This window comes from Crotalus tigris, unplaced genomic scaffold, assembly GCF_016545835.1.
Source record: "Crotalus tigris isolate CLP2741 ecotype Arizona unplaced genomic scaffold, ASM1654583v1 scf7180000024301.445443, whole genome shotgun sequence".
NCBI lineage: Eukaryota > Metazoa > Chordata > Lepidosauria > Squamata > Viperidae > Crotalus > Crotalus tigris.
Window position 1 is genome coordinate 195,447 of NW_024100473.1, and position 19,857 is coordinate 215,303.

At 41.4% G+C, this 19,857-nt stretch overlaps 1 protein-coding gene across 3 annotated transcripts; it reads left to right on the forward strand.

Annotated features, from left to right (window-relative positions):
* The first annotated feature begins 266 nt into the window (after window positions 1-266).
* Window positions 267-16,251, forward strand: CDK20 (cyclin dependent kinase 20). 3 transcript variants are annotated; one of them, XM_039324452.1, is made up of 10 exons: window positions 275-406; window positions 2,682-2,769; window positions 3,836-3,925; window positions 4,058-4,171; window positions 6,795-6,983; window positions 7,114-7,235; window positions 7,570-7,632; window positions 8,743-8,866; window positions 8,987-9,142; window positions 13,954-16,251. In XM_039324452.1, the coding sequence occupies exons 3-10, from the start codon at window positions 3,851-3,853 to the stop codon at window positions 14,140-14,142; spliced, it is 1,032 nt and encodes a 343-aa protein (XP_039180386.1). In that variant the 5' UTR covers window positions 275-406; window positions 2,682-2,769; window positions 3,836-3,850; the 3' UTR covers window positions 14,143-16,251. The 3 variants fall into 3 exon arrangements, with proteins under 3 accessions (XP_039180384.1, XP_039180386.1, XP_039180385.1); XM_039324450.1 differs by lacking the exon at window positions 13,954-16,251 and having other exon boundaries at window positions 267-406; window positions 8,987-9,889; XM_039324451.1 differs by lacking the exons at window positions 2,682-2,769; window positions 13,954-16,251 and having other exon boundaries at window positions 310-406; window positions 8,987-9,889.
* The last annotated feature ends 3,606 nt before the right edge of the window (window positions 16,252-19,857 follow it).

Consider the following 19,857-nt stretch of genomic DNA (forward strand, 5'->3'; position numbering starts at 1 on the left):
AATATGTAAATAAATACGGGTTTCTTTGGTGATTTTTTTTGAAGCAGAGGTTGAAAAAAAATCCAGCGGCCAAAGAAGAGCTCACACCTTTAAAAAAGACTCATATGTGAAGTTAGACTACTCCTCGCAATAGAGCAGCGTAGCCTTCAACTCCCAGAAATCCCTAGGCAGCATGGAATTGTGGGAACTGAAGTCCACGCATCTTGCTGATGTTGAGAAGTCCTGCAACGGAGAACCCGAGCTCTCGTCGAAATGCCGCGAAGGATGCCCACTTGCGGGAGCGCGCGGCATTCTGGGAAGCCATTAGCGGGGATTCTTTTGGCGGAGCAGCCTCCTGATTCTTCAGGGAGCCGATCGGAGAAAGCGGGCTAGATGTCTGAGTCCTGTATCTATCTTCCTGGATGAGGTAAGGAGGGGTTGATAGGGTTTTGCATAAGACGATTTTGTTTTGTTTTGTTATAGAGTCATTATCTTTAAAAGCTTGGTGGAGGTTAGGAGAATAAATTCCATACTTTTCTTGAAAGGCGCAGACAACACTAGTGCCTTAGAGTAAGAGAGAGAAAAAAGGCAATTTACCTCTTTCGCATATTAAGTATGCGCGTACACCTTAACGAGAAAGTATGTAGGAATAGATCTTCGTATTTCTTTCATGCAGTTAGACCTTGAGGAATTGCCCAGTTAGATGGGCAGTACAATAGATAGTAGCACCATAGAGTTAGAATCCATCCCGTTGGTTGCTTTAATGTATTACGCTGGCCATATCTTAAACGTTGATGCCTCTGAAAAGGTCCTAGGTATATTTGCAAAAAATAATACGTTAAATATTTTATAAAACAAGGAACCTCTATATTCAACAGTAGTATACCACTGAATATGTTTGGGGGCAGTCAAGAAGTGAGAGAACAGTGCTGCTGTGAAATCCTGTTTGCAATCTGTTCAGGGACCAGTAGATCATGGTCTAATCCAGGGCTTTTGAACCTTTCCACCCATTGTACCACTTTTAGGATATGGCAATATCCGAGTACCACCAGTCATCTAGCAAGGTGTCAAAAACTTGATGACCAAAAAAAAAAAAAAAGGAAAAAAGTGATAAAGTACAGATAATCCTCGACTTACAACAGTTCGCTTAGTGACTGTTTGAAATTACAATGGCACTAAAAAAAGTGCTCCCCAAGACACAGCCGAGCAAGACACCTGCCTGCCCATCCGGTGGCACTCTTCCTCCTGTCCGAGGTTTTCATTGTTGTGAGCATTTCTGTTGAGGATTGGCAGCAGGGGGGGGGGTGTTTGGTTTTTATTCCCCCCGTCTGCTGGGTGGTTGCAGCAGGTTTTGGTCACTTCACATGACCCTGGGCACTGTGACTGTCATAAATATGAATCAATTGCCAAGCATCTGAATGTAAATCACAAGACCCTGGAGATGCTGCAACATTCCAGCTGATCGGCGCTTCTTCTGGGCTCAGCAGAAACGCCAGGATCAGCGCCGAGCTCCAGCTGGGGCCTGGCGCTGATCCTGGCGCTTCCGCTGACAGCCCCAAAGAAGCGCCGATCAGCTGGAAAGCGGCACTGATTCTGGTGCTTCCGCTGAGCCCTGACACCCCTGCAGCTCCAGCCATCTCTCGCTCAGGCTTGTGTAGTGCTGCCACTGGTTCAACTCATTCCCCTCCCCCGCTACCACTTTTCTAGGAAGGTCACGTACCACCTGCCAGGTGCCAATGTACCACAGGTGGTACCTGTACCACTGGTTGAAAAGCCCTGGTCTAATCCAGAAGAAATGTTAAAATTGATGATTTAATTTCTGATTAAAACTGATTCCTATGTTCGTGCTTTGGATTAAAAATCGGTAAGAAGTGGGGGTGGATGATGGGATCATCTCAGCATGTAGAAAGGAATTTGGTATTTATCATCTTTAAAGCAACTTTCCTAATGTTTCAACTCAGATTTCTGGGGAAATTGATCCTTATATATCTAGGATAGGTTTTATGCATATTTCTCTTTCTAAATTATGTGCCAGGTCCCAGTTACTGAGAAAATTGCTTCTCTCATCAAGAAAATAATGGGGGGGGGGGATAAACACACTTAAAAAAGAGTTGTTTTGGTTTTGAATCTTTTAATAAAAACAAGCTTATCATCACATATTACTGAGGAATTAATTATTGCTTGTTATATTCTGATTGATGTTGAACAACTCCCATCCCATATAATATGATTTGTAGTCAGTGTACAGGTAGTCCTCAGCTTAAGATGACAATTGAGCCAACAATTTCTGTTGGTAAATAAGACATTTGTTAAGTGAGTTTTGCCTCCTTTTATGACCATTCTTGTCACACATGTTAAGTGAATCACTGCAGTTGTTAAATTAGTAACACGGTTGTTAAGTGAATCTGGCTTCCCCGTTGACATTGCTTGTCAAAAGGTTGCCGAAAGTGATCACATGACCTTGGGACACTGCAACTGTCATAAATATGAGTCAGTTGCCAAGCATTTGAATTTTGATTTTGTGACCATGGGGATGCTGCAGTGGTCATAAGTGTGAAAAATGGTCATAAGTCACTGTTTTCAGTATTGTAACTTTAGTCACTAAATGAACTGTTGTAAGTCAAGGGCTACCTGTATTCTTATTTAAATGTATTGACAAATTTAAAAATTGGATTGTTTCATGTTTAATTTTTCTGGAAAAGGAATTAAAAGAACACCATGACTTTGCTTCCTCAATACTATAATATCTTGTGAAAGAATCTTGAAATCAACATTGGAGACGTCCACAAGGTAATCTAGTTAATATCCTATGAGGCATTTTGGAAGTTTACTTTGGTTTGCTTGAAATTCTCTTTTACACCACCAAGAAGATGTAGGAATTCTGACTTTTAAAAAATCTTGCCATTCTGTATATGTGCTGGAGCAGAGAGAGTTCTGATTTATTTTTAATACTAAAAAGATTTATAAGGCTACTCATCTTATACAATATTACCCTGGCTGTCTAACAGCTACATAAAAAAAACTACTATATACACAACTAAAATAACATTATGCTCCCACCCCAAATATATATACTGTATGTGTTGAACTCAACTCCCAGCTGTCCTAGTGGCTGGGGGAACAAGCCCCCATGGCTTTATAACCCTAATCCTCAACTGCTGTGTGCATTTTAATGTGTGTATTATAATGGAAATTCGTTTTGATTCATTTTGTTTGCTGTCAAGAGTCACTTGTTTATTTTATTTATTTATTTATGAGACTTATATACCACTTATATACTTGTTGAGATGGACACCCAAATATGCCCACTGATTTCAGTGAATTAATTCAAATATAAGTATCAAAGATTTAACTCATACAATGTTTTTAAAATTGATTTAACAAAATGGCTTCCCCATCTAGAAATTTTGATTCTATCAAGGCTATTACGTGGGTGTTTTTTTTGTAAATTGCATTTCTTCAGTGACTTACATTTCCTTTGTTGGAAGCCAAATTAGTTAATCCAGTTTCAAAAAAAAATAATAATAGCGCAAGTCCATACCGATAGAAATCTGCAGCTTGCAAGATGAGAGGCGAGCCTGCCTTTTTTTGCTATTTGAAAGTTTGTCTTCAAACATAGCTCTTTATATCGAGCCTTTTGAACTGTTTGTAGTTTTATATTGATTTTAAAGCCAAGTTTAATTGCTTTAAGTTGTATTTACTTTTGAGGGGGTTAGGTTAGCAATTTAATGTAGCTTGAGATAGACATTTTGAGACATACTTTTAACAAAGAAACAAGGAAAGACAAATCACACATTGTTCAACAGGAGTGCAGGAATCCCAGTCTGGAACAGGTGAGCTGTCATTTCCGTTTCAGGTATGAGAAGACGGCATGGATCAATACAGCATTCTTGGCCGTATTGGAGAAGGAGCCCACGGCATTGTTTTCAAAGCGAAGAATATAGAAGTAAGTGGAATTCCTCATGATCTCTGAGGCCAATGTAGCCAGGTTTGTGCTTTTTTTTGTTGTTGTTTTTTCTCTCAAGTTCTCAGGATGAACATCCACTTCCCATTTTTATTTTGCTCTCTTACCTGGCAGACTGGGGAGACTGTGGCCCTGAAGAAAGTGGCTCTCCGCAAGCTGGAGGATGGGATCCCCAATCAAGCCCTGAGGGAGATCAAGGCTTTGCAGGAGATAGAGGAAAACCAGCACGTGAGTAGCTTGTGGAAATGACGATTCACGGACCAGCTTCTTCGAATTCCATCTCAGGCTAGGCCTCCAGTAAACTAATATTTCAGAACAAATTAGCCTGGTTTATGTGTTGCACTAAGGCAGTGTTTCCCAAACTTGACAATTTTAAGGCATGAGGACTTCAACGCTGGCTGTGGAATTCTGGGAGTTGAAGTCCTCATGCCTTAAAATTGTCAAGTTTGGGAAACACTGCACTAAGGCATAATAACCTGGGAGAGAGTGTTGGGAATTCAGATAAAGATTACAGGTAAACTGAGCCATTTTAACTTTGCCATAACTTTGCCCTCCACTGAAACAACTTGCTTGATCTTCCAGAAACAGATAAAAACGGCCTATAATAATTACTGTATTTTAATCTAATGATTGGATAACCCATGCCCCACTGGGTTATTGTTTCAGAGATATTTCCTTACTTAAACAGAGAAGCAGAATGACCACAGATGGGCAAAAAAGCAGTGGGAATGGAAGCAATTTTCTGCCAGCTTCCCTATGTAGTTTACTGGTAGGAAGTAGGTAAGGAGCCTTGAAATCCTTCCTTCCTACCATCCACCTTCCTTCTATACTTCCTTCTTTCTATCCTTTCTTCCTCCCTCCCTCCTCTGTCATTATCTTCCTTCCATTCTTCAGTTCTGACATTTTTCCTTTTCTCCATCCCTCGAATTTTGGCTGGCTTCTCTATTTACTGTGCTTGTGGGGATCTTGCAGGGAGAAAGTGGGGAAGCCAGCTGGAAGTTGCAAGTCAAAGGCCAGCAGGCAAGGGCCAGTGGCTGCTGCTAGATGAGGGAAGGAGCAAAGAGGTACATGAGGGGTGCAGGCGAAGAATGGTTGGTAAGGGTGTGGTAAAGGTGCTGTGTTGGTTAGGAAGGCTATGTGGGTATGCGCCAGAGATATGTGTACTGTATTGGGGAGGCACATTGCTGGGTGGCCTAGGTCTGGAAAGATGCCTGAAGGTGTATGAGAGCTAGTCATGGGGGTGAATGGCTTACTCAATAAAACATAATTAAACCATGGCAATGCAATGAACTATCTCAGTGATGGCGAACCTTTTAGAGACCGAATGCCCAAGTTGCAACCCAAAACCCATTTATGTATCGTTGGGTGCCGGGTGGGCGTGGCCCATTGGGTGGGTGTGGCCCATTGGGTGGGCGTGGCTGTGGTGGTAATGGCAGACTGGGTGGGATTAAAAAGTTCAATCAATTCCCAACTTTGCGAGATCTTCCCCCCAAGAAGTTGAAATAGATTGATTGATTATTTTTTTTTTGCACATGGCGGCAGAGGCCTAAAGCGAAAAGATTTTATAAAACCCAGCTGAAGGTCTGAGACTGGGGCGACGGCACGCGTGCCCACAGAGAGGGCTCTGTGTGCCACCTGTGGCACGCGTGCCACAGGTTCGCCACCACGGAACTATCTTAAACAACTGAAGTTGATCTGCTGTCACATATCCGTGCATTTTTCAAGGCAACCCGATGCCAGCCCAGTGCAGTGCAAATAAGAGTATGTTGTGAGTTGTTTAGCATTGCTCAAGCATAATCAAGGCCAGGAGGAAGAGCCCGTGCAAGTTTGGAAGACGGCCTCTTAATGGGACCAATTGCATGTTGCTGGACACTTTGACTGAAAGTAGTTTTGAATGCTGACCATAATCTAACAATTATGCAAATAGTTCAGAGCTTTTTCCTAACCTGAAAACAAAACAAGAAAGAGGTGGTCCTCGACTTACAACTACAATTGACCCCCAAATTTCTGATGATAAGCAAGACAATTGCTAAGTGAGTTTTGCCCCATCTTACAACTTTTCTGGCCACAGTTGTTAAATCAATCACTGCAGCTGTTAAGTTAGTAACACAGTTGTTAAATGAATCTGGCTTCCCCATTGACTTTGCTCATCAGGTTGCAAACGGGGATCACGAGACCCTGGACCCTGCAACTGTCATAAATAAGAGTCAGTTGCCAAGCATCTGAATTTTGATCACTCAACCCTGGAGATGCTGCTCTTCGTCTGAACAGTGGTCATAAGTCACTTTTTTTTAGCACCGTTGTACTTTTGAATGGTCACTAAATGAACAGTTGTAAGTCGAGGACTACCTGTATGGGGGAATAAACGGGACATCAATAAAGTGATCATAACCAATATTGGTAGCTATACCGTCTGCAACATTTTAATCTTTCGCCAGTACTTTTGCCTTTTCTGTTTCTGGTTCTCCTTGTAAGATTCCAGCCCCCGTCCTCAAGTTATCGTTAACAGTTTTCGGCACTAACTGGCCTGTTTCCACCGCAACCTCCTCTCACAACTCATTGCAAAATGCAAAAAGAGAATTTTGCCAAATAATAACAGTGCAATCATTACTTATTAACTGACCAGCTTAAAGAAGTTCAGTGAAATGTGTCCAGCATAAAGATAGGCTTGGGGGGGGGGGGCATAATATAACTTAAGGCTTTGTAAAACACCTTCAGAAGGCTCATGCTGTTTCACACATTCAGTCACTTAACTCACTATATTGAGGATGGATAGGCAACTTTTCATGATATCAGTTGTGGGACAGGCCACCCAATATTGAATCCAACTTGTTTAACTTCTCTCTTTTAGGTGGTGCAACTGAAAGATGTTTTCCCTCATGGCACAGGGTTTGTGCTGGTATTTGAGTATATGCTGTCTGATTTATCCGAGGTGATCCGCAACTCTGAACAGCCACTTACTGAAGCCCAAGTGAAAGGCTACATGATGATGCTGCTCAAGGGGGTGGCTTTCTGCCATGCCAACTCTATTATGCACCGGGTGAGGCTTGGTCAAGTTTGACTGTAGGATGGTTTTCTTCTCCCAGGAAGATCAGACCTTGTTATTTGACCCATTGATGCTGTGCAACCCATTCTCCCTTAGCTTCTAAGATGTTTTCAATTTCTTTTAGGATCTGAAACCAGCTAATTTGCTGATCAGTTCCACAGGGCAACTGAAAATTGCAGATTTTGGCTTGGCCCGGGTGTTCACCAGTGATGGAGAGAGATTATATAGTCATCAAGTGGCCACCAGGTAAATACCAATGAGCATGGGGTATGGATTGAGCATTTAGCCAGGGAAGAGAGAACCAAACTGGAAGATGCTTGCATCTTCAAGTTGTAGTAGCCACAGCTAACATGTTCAGTGGTAATGGAGGTTGGACGAGATAGTTCAATGACATTCTGAGGGGTCCTAGCTTCCTTCTTCAGACCTTATTCCAAGAACCTTGAAATCAGTCCTAAATGTTAAGAAGGCTCTGGAGCCTTATTGGCACTAGACTTGAAAATTGTGGAGACTGGAGTTAAGTTTCATTGTGTGAGATGAACAAAGCTGTGTATAATACGATTTGTGTACTCTTCCCAATTAGGTGGTATCGGGCTCCCGAATTGCTATATGGTGCTCGAAAGTATGATGAAGGCGTAGACCTGTGGTGAGCAGCTTTGAGCTCTTTCATTTAATGAGTCTGGATTGTTCTATCTCTGAGCTGTTTTAAGAGGGCAAACATGGAGTGCTAGAGACGCAATTGTTGAACTGACTGTAAGTCTTGACCACAGTGCCATCAGGTATAATTGACAGGCACAGTAAGTGGAACATTGCCAAGGGAATCCAACATAATTATACTTTTAAGAGAGGAAATTATAAAGCAAATGATGAAGGAAAGTTCAAAAATAATCTAATTTGTCCAAAGTGCTTGGACATTACTCAGAATCACTATGTCAGACCTGCCCCAATCAGGTCCCTTAGGAAAGAAAGACCCTTGACTCCATTTAGATGAAATGATAGACTCGTTTACTAAAGGTTGCTGGTTGCAGTAAAGTCAGGCTAGAACTAAGATTCCCACATAACAGGTTACAAATTTTCCCCCTCATCCTAACTCTCCCCCCCCCCCCGATTAGTTTGTCTTCAGCCAATGGAGAGCCACATAAGTGTTTTGAGAATCACCCAACATGTTGGGCCAATCCACATTCCATTTTCAGGGTCTGTGGTCTTGAATACTGGCACATACTGGTTCTGTGCTTCCTGGTCTTCGTCAAGCTGTCATCCCCCTTCCCTATTTCCCATCATATCCCCATACATGTTTATTGTCCATTGTCCCCCCCCCACTTGCGCCCTCCTCCCTAGTTTTTGATGGCAGGATGCCGGCAAGACACCAAGCCGAAGATGGCAGAACTGCAATCACAATAATCAACATTTAGCTACAATATATTTCCTAGATCAGGAAAAGCATTATTACCGTCATCCCGATTAATCAACAATATTAAGGAAACTTGAAAAAAAGGAATATTCCTTCAGAAAAAGGAAGCTTTTCCCAAATGAGGAAAACAAAAATGAATGCAAACTTACACAAAAGAAATGTAAGTCTTCACTATGGAATGTTGAAAAGATTTGCATGGAGAAAAACCATATTGAAATCAAGAAACAAAGGTTTTTCACTGCATAAGAAGCAGGAAACTGGTCAGGGAAGGGATTGAATGTTTGGATGACAGGGATGTTCCCCCTTATTCCTTGATGCAGCTACCTCCTTTCTCTCTTTAACCAGGGCAGTTGGCTGCATCTTTGCGGAACTTCTCAACAATTCTCCCCTCTTCCCTGGAGAAAATGACATTGAGCAGCTGTGTTGTGTCCTCCGGGTGCTTGGCACACCTAATCACAAGACCTGGCCGGTGAGTCCCATAACCATTAGCTTGCCCACAGGGATTAGGGCCCAGGGGAGGAGCAAGGACCTTTAAAAATGAAGAAACCAAGAGCCAAGTCCCACCCTTGCTATTCTTTTGCTGGGACAGGAGATCACAGAGTTGCCTGATTACAACAAAATCTCCTTCAAAGAGAAGCAGCCCATCCCTTTGGAGCAGGTGGTGCCTGATGCTTCTCCACAAGCAGTCCAGCTCCTGAAAGAGTTCCTGGTCTATCCTTCCAAGCAACGTATGCAAGCGGCCCAGGTAAGGGGGGGAGCCGTGAGGCCGTCCGTATGGTGCAGCATCCTGCAAAGAGCAAGGCAAGGAGCTTTATGGGATTGCAACCTTCTGACAAGCACAGTCAACGGGCAAACCAAGTTCACTTCACAGCCGTGTTACTCAGGTAACAACTGCAGAGATTCGCTTAACAGATGTGGCAAGAAAAATCGTAAAACGGGGCAGCGCTCACTTAACACATTTCTCACTTAGCAACATAATTTGGGGGGGGCTCAGTTGTGGTCTAAAGTCAGAAAGCAGTATGTACGAGTCTTTGAAACTACTACATGTAGATTAACTACTTTGAGCCACTTGTGACTGTCTAACTCTAAACCCAATGACACGTTCAGTAACCCAGGCTGTTTTCTTAACAAAACACATTTTTCACACTTCAGAGAAAGTAGTGGACACGGAAATTTTATGGGTGCCCAATTTTGATAGATTTGAAATTGTGACCCCGCTTTAGTAAAATTGCCTCTGGAGGGGAATGTCAGCCACAAAATTACAAATGAAAGCAAGGGTACGGTCCAGACATGAGATTGGATTGTCCCCTGCTATGGAAATCCTTTAGATTTTCCCGCCTGTGGGCATCTTCCACTCCCTGCCCCAGACTTAGCTTGTAACAAGGAAGCCTGAGAAAATAAGCAATGGTTTTACAAGCAGTTTTGCATAGCCCTTGAGCCTGATCTAGGCTATGTCTAGGCCAGGGGTAGGCAACCTTGGCTCTTTTATGACTCGTGGACTTCAACTCCCAGAATTCCTGAGTCAATTCCAGGAATTCTGGGAGTTGAAATCCACGAGTCATAAAAGAGCCAAGGTTGCCTACCCCTGGTCTAGGAATTCCTTAAGAGCGGCAAAGATGATATCCTTATTTTGGATGCTTATTGAAAATCAGCCCAGGAGCAGTTCACTTGTGAAGTTTCTTGAGAAATTTTGCTCGTTGAGAAGAAAGCCAAGTTCATTCTATTATCACCAAAAGAGGGCGCTGCAACCCGCTTTGCTATTTTGCAGTGGACGTTTGTCTTAGGACCTTTTGCACAGCTGTGAATGTCCATTTCCCTAAAGATGCTTTTCTAGGTGATCAGCAACTTTGTGGTACTAATTCAAAGGCAACAAGCAACTATTCCACCCTAAATAAATAAATAAAAGAAAAAATACTAAGCATTAGTTGGGAAAACATGAGAAGATTTAAAGAGGGAGATTACATTCCCCACCTTATGTGAAGTTCTGGAGGGATTGCATGGTAGAAAAGCTTGTTCAAACCTTGTTCATCCTTGTTCATCCAGCATGAGTGGCCCATATAGGTAGTTCTCAACTTAGTTCACTTAGTGACTGTTCAAAGTTACAACGGCATTGAAAAAAGTGACTTATGACGGTTTTTCACAGTGACAACCTTTGCAGCATCCCCCACAATTGTGTGATGGAGATTCAGATGCTTGGCATCTGGTTCATACTTACGACCATTGCAGTGTCCCTGGGTCATGTGATCATTTTTTGAGACCTTCTGACGAGCAAGGTCAATGGGGAAGCCAGAATACTTAACAACCAGGATACTAACTTACCAACTGCAGTGATTCGCTTAACAACTGTGGCAAGAAAGGTTGTAAAATGGGGCAATATTCACTTAACAAGTGTCTCAATTAACTACAGAAATCTTGGGCTCAATTGTGGCCGTAGGTTGAGGACTACTTGTATTCCCTTTGTGCTTTAGCAGCCTTCCTTAGCTGACATGGGTAGTCCTTGATTTATGACCAGTCGCTTAGGAACTGTTCAAAGCTCCAACGGACCTACTCAGAGGGTACTTATGACTCAGATTCAACTCTCAGACCCCTCCCCTCCCACCCCCCAGAGATTATATGAACAGATTTGGGTTGCTCAGCAGTTGGGTTGCATTTATGGCCCGTTGCAGCGTCCCGCACTTTTACAAGGGTTTTGCTGAAAATTGGCATTTACTTCTGGCCCAGAGCGAACTATGGACTTACTTAACAATTGCAGTGTTCGTTTAGTGACTGCTGCAAAAATAGATTGTAAAATTGGGTCAGTCGTGTGACTGGCCCGCTTTACAACCATGCAACTGTGATGGGCAGGCTTCATTACAATTGTAACTCAAGGACTACCTGTACTTCCCATAATGCTCAACTCGTAGGATATCTGTGAACTGTAATCTAATTCCCTCACTCCCTCCCCCCCCAAAAAAAACTGGGTGAGACTTTCTGAGAGCTTCCAGGATTCTCCACGTGGCCATAGTGGGAGACCCTATGGCAGGGGTAGGCAACCTTGGCTCTTTTAAAATCTGCCCTTGAAGATCGCTTCAAAAAATTTGTAAGTCCTGGTTCTCCCACAAACTCAGGAACCAATACCTGTGAAGCTTCCTCAACCTCCTTCTTCTGTTGGTCTTTCTCTTTACGTTTATATGTTACTTTTTCTTTACATTTATACGTTACACAAGTCTCAGGAACCAATACCTGTGAAGCTTCCTCAACCTCCTTTTCTTTACGTTTATATGTTGGACAAGTTGTCTTCTGGTCTTTCATCTCTTGTGGAACTTCCTTGAGCTTCTTCTGTTGATCCTTTTCTTTACAGTTATATATTGCATAGGTTATCTTCTGCTCGTCCATCTCTACTTGTTGAGGCCTCCCATTTTTAATTAATATAGACTCCCCAGACTGCAATTCTGGCATTAAAGGTTGCTCCAAAGAATTTATAAATCCTACTTCTCCCTCAGATTCAGAAACCAATACTTGTGGAACTTCCTTAAACTTCTTCTGTTGATCCTTTTCTTTACAATTATATGTTGCACAGGTTGTCTTCTGCTCCTCCATCTCTACTTGTTGGGGCCCCTCAAACTGCAATTCTGCCTTTTTTTCTTCCAAAGCTTTAAGCGTAGTAGGTGACGATGAGCATACCCCCAGAACCGAAGTATAAAAATCTTTTGCTTTAAAAACAGTATTAAGACTATAACGTATCCCCAGGTAGCTCACCACCATTCCAGTCGGAACATCCCATCTAAACAAAATTTGTCTCTTTTTAAGTTCGTCTGCTAAAAAAGCAAACTCCTTTCTTCTTCTTAAGATTTTGGGTGGGATCTCCTTTAAAATTATAACATCTTGTGAAGCAATTTGAAACCTCTTCTTATAAAAGGCTTGTATAATTTCATTGCGCAGGGATCTTTTCCCAAAGTAAATTACCACATCTCTTGGCAAATTCTTTTGCTCTGCCACCACAGAGTTAACTCTAAATGTCTGATCAATTCCACTAAGTATTTCCTCTTCTTCTCTATTCAGAATCACAGCAAAGTCCTTTGCCACCATCTCTCTCAAATCTCCTTGCACAGACTCATGTAAACCTCTGATTCTTAAGGCATATTCCATTTGTTTATATTGAAGCATAAGAATCTCATCTTGAAAGTTTTTCATCTCTTTGTCCATACTTTCAAATTTTTCCTCCATCAATTCCAATTTTTCTACTACCTCTTCTACGCGAGAATTCAACTTTTCAAGAACAGAGGCAACTCCTTTTAAAGTCAAAACTATCTCTTGCTTCAAAGTCTTATTATTTTCATCTAAAATCTCTTTCATTTCTCCCCTAATTTGAAGTATAACATCTCCCATCATATCTTGCAAGTCCTTCACCATTGTTGACTGTGGCAAGGAAGAAGGTGAAACTATTAATGTAGATTGTTGCCCTGATGATAACACCGAAGAAGAAGTCACCTTGGAAGCTGTAGAGATTACTGGACGCTTTGGAGCCATCTTAAAAAAAAACTTTACTCCTTCTTAAAAATTGCAAGAATTAAGCAAGAAAAATAAGAAATTAGCTCCATAAATTAAAAAAAAATCCTTCAAGAGGGGATCGTTATGATAAAATAAAAATAAAAAAAGGAGTTCAAAAAAGAAAAAGAAAAAGGAGAAGAAAAAATAATAATAATTAAATAGAAAAAATCCATTCCATTTTTTAAAAGTACCAAAAAGTACAAAATATAAAACACAAAAATTAAACAAAAATAATAATACTAACACTCCATTCCTATCATAAAAAAAACAAAAAAGAAAAAAGGAAAGGGAAAAAAAGAAACACCAAAAATGCTTAAAAAAATAGAAAAAACGCCGGAAAGTCTGACGATCGCCATTTTACTTTCCCTTTCAGCAAAAAGTAAAAAATAAAAAGAGGGAATATAAACGTAAAAATAAATCTTTAAACAAAATCCATATAAAGTCAAAGAAAGCAAAAGTTAAATCCTATAGTCAACTCTGTCCGCTTCTAAGAAAAACTCACCAGATCTCTTTAAATGTGGAGGTGGTTGCAACGGCTTGTTTTGTCCCTAGGGACAAAAGCAGCTGGGAAGCGGAGACAGTCTGAACTCCGTGGGAGCACTCCTTTCACACACACCCCCAAAAAATATTGGGGGTGCGTAAGTGGCTCTACCACTATTCAGACAACCCTCTTCCCCCCCCCCTTTGCCCGGGAGGGGGATTTTGAACCGCTGAACAGCTGATGTCCGCTGTTCATAGCGATTCATTACACTTACCCAGGAGGACGGCTACAAAGTAGCCGCCATCGCCCGCGCAGATCCACCGGAAGTCAACCTTGGCTCTTTTATGACTTGCGGACTTCAACTCCCAGAATTCCTGAGCCAGCCATGCTGAGGGGAAAGGGAGAGGTTTCCAAGCTGAGCCATGCTGGCTCAGGAATTCTGGGAGTTGAAGTCCACGAGTCATAAAAGAGCCAAGGTTGCCTACCCTTGCCCTGTGGGATTTGGTCAGAGCCAGCCAGATGACTTCTCTCCTTTTGTTCCTTAGGCACTTCTGCATCCCTATTTTTTCACGTCCCCTCTGCCAGCCCACCACTCGGAATTACCAGTTCCCCAGCGTGGGAACAAAAAAATTCGTCAGGGGCTCCAGCACCACCGTGATTTCCATGTGGAAGAACCCCTGGAAGGGTCAGTTGTACATCTGGAACTGGTGGCACCATATGTGATTGATGTATAAGAAGAGAGTCCGCTCTTGTTCTCCTTTCAAGTCTGGCTTTTATACCATCTTGTGAAGCAAGTTTGGTTCTTCACCCCGAGGCACTTTAAATTCTTGTGCAAAAGCTGTGCATTTATTGGCTCTATGTGCGGGGTAACCGCGAGGCCGAAACCCAGTGATATCACGCAGATGGGTGAAAAGAATCCAGGACTTTCAAAAGCAGGAAGATGTTTTGACTTTTTCCCACCATACATGGGCCTATTGGATGGCTGAAATCAGTAGTTTTTGGCAGATATTTGGTGGCCCAGTTTCTGGGGCTGCACAAAGAGACTGGGGAGGAGCTGTGTGCAGCCTGCATTTGTCCCCTTTTATTTTCAAGGGAACCCATTTGTTGAGTGATTTGGTGGCAGCAGATGACAAAAGAGGGAGCCGAGAGCATGCTGAGCTGCCACTCTGATAGAAGGACCAAGAGAAAGAGTTCTCTCCAAAGACTCACAAAACCCATCCAGTGAGGCATGTGACAAAATTCTCTCCTGATATTCTCCCCCCCCCCAATGATTTATTTTTATTTTATTCACAAAGTTAAAATACAAACTTTAAACAAAAGAAAAAAAATACACAATGCATACACATAGATTGTCCTAATATTCCTCCTGGCCATATTTTTCCTCTTGGGATAACAGAATAAGGCCCAGATGGATTCAGGGGAGCAAGGTCTCTGTTCCTCTGAAACAAGGTACGGCCTCTACCAATTTCCCCCCCCCCCTCGAGTTTTTAGGCCTTGTCTCAAGCCTTCCTTCCTTCCTTCCTTCCTTCCTTCCTTCCTTCCTTCCTTCCTTCCTTCCTTCCTTCCTTCCTTCCTTCCTTCCTTCTTCCCTCCCTCCCTCCCTCCCTCCCTCCCTCTCTCTCTTTCTCTCTCTTTTTCTTTTTTGTAATCTCCCTTCTTATGCAATGGCTGTTATAACAGTTGATAATTAAACAGGTAAGCAATCAGCTAAATTACTAGGCTCTTCATTGGGTTACAGATTTTGGGGTGAACTCTGAGGAGCATGGTATCCAATGAGAATGGCTTGTTGGGATCTGTTTGACCATTAAGAATACTCCTTGAGGATTGCTGCCGCTACCCCAGATCGTGTGCTTAAGACCTGGCCTGATTTAGAAATCACCTCCCTAGATTTACTCTGATGCTTGATGAAGCAAGGATTTTGTGGGGAAGAGGAAAAGGAAGAGAATAAATAAATAGTTGCTGTTGTAGAAAGAGAAAGAATAATAGTCCCTAAGGTTCAAAATCACTGATGCGAAATCCTGACCTACCAAAAAAAAAAAAAAAAAAAAAGTAAAATGATCACTCATTTTTGAGTTTTCTGTGACTGCAGAAACAACCGCTAGTTTACGTGCTACTCATGGCAATTGCTCTGTTTAAGGAACTGGGCTATGTGTTTGTGTATAAAGTTAGCCTCAGTTAAAAAGCAAATGCAGTTGTTAAACTCAAACCAGGGCCATTTGAGTAGTTTTCGCTCCTTCACTCTCTCAATTGAAATAACTTATCCCCCATAATACACCTTTTTGTCTTCATTTTCCCCTATGATTTTTTTTTTTTAAATTGAATTGTTATTTTTACCAAGAAACAACTGGGCTGCCTTATGACCTCAAACTGACTAGAATTTTATTTCTTTAAAAGCCCAAAGCAACAGTTCTTACATAAGAACTCTAAATAATATAGAGAATAAATAAATATTTGCAAAATCAGCAAAACCTACTTTTTATTTATTTCATTTGTTTAATTTTTATTTGTTTATTTTGCAAGATCTAGCAAAAATAGACATTTACCAGATACCTTTATCTGTTCAACCTTTTTTTTTTTTTTGTTTCCCACATTTTTGATACCAGGCCAGGATTTTAAGATTGTTTCCAAAGATTTTTTTTCACTGTTCATTTATCAGCTGCACTTGCAAAAGCTTAAGGAAGCTAATTTTATTGGGGGAGAAAACCCAGCTTTCGTCAAACATTATTTCAAAATGTTTGGTAGAAAACAAATAATGCCAGTTACACAAAGGATGCGGTTTAATGATTTGATCTAAGAAAGCAATCATTTTTGGCAGTTTGCAAATAAATTTCCCTTAGTGAAAGTAACAATTTGTCAGAGATGTTGATTCTGTACAAGTTTGGTTGGGCTTTGTGTCTGACTGTAGAATGGGACATGAAAGTAATAAAAGGAAGCAAGAAAAGCAAAGTAAGCATCATAGTTACAGTGATGGCACACATCTGAGAAGAACCATACAGATAGTCCTTGACTTATGACCATTCGTTTAGTGATCTTTTGATGTTACAACAACACTGAAAAAAATTGACTTATGACCGGTTCTCACATTTAAAACCGTTGCAGCATCCCCATGGTCACATGATCAAAATCCGGGCGCTTGGCAACTGGCGTACATTTATTGACAGTTGCACTGTCCTGGGGATCATGTGATCGTGATTTGTAACCTTCCCCAGCTGGCTGCCAACCAGCAAAGTCAGTGGGGGAAGCCAGATGCGTTTAATGATGGCATGATTCTCTTAACAACTGCAGTGATTTGCTTAAAAACTGTGTCAAAAAAGGTCGTAAAATGGGGCAAAATTCACTTATCTGCCTTGCTTAAAAACAGAAACTTGGGGCTCAGTTGTGGTTGTGAGCTGAGGAGTATGTGTACTCTTCATAAGAAGTTTTTCTATGGGCCTCTCAGAACCTTTAATAACTAATCAGGCCCAAAACCAAAAAAGACACACAGTGAATCTTCCAAATTGAGGTCTTTATTATTTCACACCTATAGACAAAATCTTGCCAGATTGAGCACTCTGCTATCTGCATCTACAATATATTCTGTGAACTCTTAGGGAGGAGCTATCTTCACCCCCTTTCACATATAATATCTGGGCTAAGTTGACTCTTATTCCTCTGCAATGCACCCTCTTGGGAATCCACCTCCTGACTACACTCCATCACAGTAATGATCAGATTCCCAGTAGGTCTCCATTGCCACAAAGAACTCCACAATAAAGGAGTTCCATCCATGCATTCTATTCTTTTTCAAAAATACTCTATATATGGGGAATGATCCAATCCTCAGTTTAGCTATGAATCATTGATTAGATAAAATATGGGACTGAGTGTTCCTGGACTTACTCCAGCTAGCTAGATATTTGAGTCTTGGTGCTTTGTGTAGTAGTTGTTTCTAGATTAAATGGCAACTGCCCTGAAGTGTCTCAACCATATCTTCACTACCATGAAGTTCTTCCCAACCATGAGGAGGAGTGTTTTCTCCTCTTAAAAGAACATTGGTGATGTCAGTTGCATCCACATACAGTAGTCGCATAGAAGAGAGTTTACAGCCTGAGTGAGGAACCAGAAAAACCCTTTCAGATTAGGATGGGCATGGTGGAAATTCTTTTTTATTGCTGAGAGTGGAGTTGAATAGACTAGGATGGGTAAGCTGACAGGCCCCAAGATCTTGACACTCTGTTATTATCCTGGCTGATGCTGCTTTTCACCACACTGTCTGGCCTCTAAAGATAACTTTATCTCTACTCGTCTATCCTGCTGCATCATGGATTAGTTGCTTGTTTCCAGCCTATGGGTGGAGCTTGGGGTGCCTAAAGGGCAAAGAGGCAGCATTTTTGGAGAATTTTTCTTTGCTTTACATTTTCATAGTTTTGCATAAGGGCTTTGCTTCTACTTCTGGCATTTCTTGTTTCAGAATTGGGGGACTTAATACTTCAACTTTGCCCAGATAGTGTGGGAGAGAGAGGTACCCCATCTCAAAAACGACTCTCTGCATTTGCTGTACATCAGATTTTACTTGAAGGAGTAAATTCCATATTCCAGAATCATCTGAACTATCCTCTGGAAATTTAAAATAGGTGCTCTCCTCCTAAGCAACATCTGTTATGGGGAGGTTAAAACCACTAGATTAAGAAGGAAGAGAAAGGGTGTTCTACAAATACTAACAGGTATTATTAATATTGAATTATTCTCTTTCAGAGGGCTAATATATGGAACATAATATTCCCTCTATTCTCAAATATAACTCTGTCCCTCATAATGCTATTTTCCAATCCTGCCACTGGCTGTATAGAAGATAGCGCTGCAAAATTTTAAAATTGATAAAGCAAACCAAATACAATCAGAAAACAATATGGCTCCATTTCCAGAGACTGACGATAAAGAGATCGTGATACTCACTGTGGAGCACTTCTGACCGAAGCTCTTACTTTTAAGGTTTCTTAATTGAAACCTTAATTGAAAGGTCAATCAAGGCAATTGGGGAGGTTGTGGATGGTGGGGAAGTGTTGGACCTGGAGATATATTTTCTCGGTACTAAATTTGAATGAAGAAATGCCTGAACCAGGGCAGTATCCCACAAATGAAATAAATTTATATATACTTGATCATTTATCAGCCTCGTGGATTAGCTACTTCACCTGTATCATCAGATTGTATAGCCTTTTTACACGAGAAAGGCTGTGACATGTGCCCTCTTAAGCAGCTTTTCCAGCCTTTCTTTAAACTAAAGAAGCTTCTTGGATGAGAAGTGAAACGTTTTCAAAGGGGAAAAAAAAAACCTAAGAAAGTCCAGTTGCCTTTTGGAAAAAACACCTTTGGGATAACCATGACCTGGATGAGTGAGAATCTCCATAGACATCCATGATGTTGTGCTAGCTAAGAAACTCGGAGGAGAGAAATCCCCCGCCATATGCCACCATGGAAAAAGCCTTCTCTTTGGAAGCTTCCTACCACATCTGAGATGGCAGGAACATCTAGAGCTGGCATTTTTCTACAAAGTGCCTGGATAGAGAGAGAGAGATAAATATGCCCGATTTCCTCATATCATGCTCTGTAATGCTCTAGACTAGCTGTGCCAAAATCCTACCCCATCACTTTCTTTTAAAACTAAGACTCCATTAATCTCCATCTCCAGATATTTTCATGCATTGAGTAGGGCGTTGAGGTGAAGATAGGGAAGGGACATTGAAACCACGAAATAAATATTTTGTCCCCAAACAGCCTTCGCAAAGATTTCTTTTGAATTTCCAAAATAGCATCTCATCATCTGCAGGATTGAGTTTCTGCCAGTCCCTCTTACTAACCCTCCAGTAACAAGTTCTTTCAATAAATCTGTGGCTGCCATTATTAGGAAACCATCTGATGTTCTTTCTTAGTTTTGCCTGATTGACACTCACACCAGGAAAAAGATTTTGGACTCTCATCCTTGGTGGGCTAGTCTGGACAAATCCTTGCAGGTTTCTTGGCAAGATTTTAGAAGTGGTTTGCCATCGCCTGCACCCAGGTTGAGGAAGAGTCTAGGCCCCAGGTCCTCCAGCCAGCTTGATGCTTAGACTAGAACTCACAATCTCCAAGTTTCTGATACCTTAAAGTGGCTCCAATTTTAAGACCACTGCTGTCTTAAAGAGAAGTGGCCATCAATGGATCTCTTGAATCTTATATAACGATATAGTAACTAGAGTACTGTAGCAGGCCTAGGAAGTCCTAACTTTAAATCCATTCTTGGCCGTGGAAACATACTGGATGAATTTTGATTGGTCACTCTCATTCCAGCCTATTTCAATGGGTAGCTATTGTGGGGGTAAATCAAAAAGTGAACACAAAAAAATTTCTGAAACATTTTTGTGCAAATTGTTGACTGAATAAAAGATATAATTTCATCCATCATGGTATTGGTGAAATTGCTAATGCTG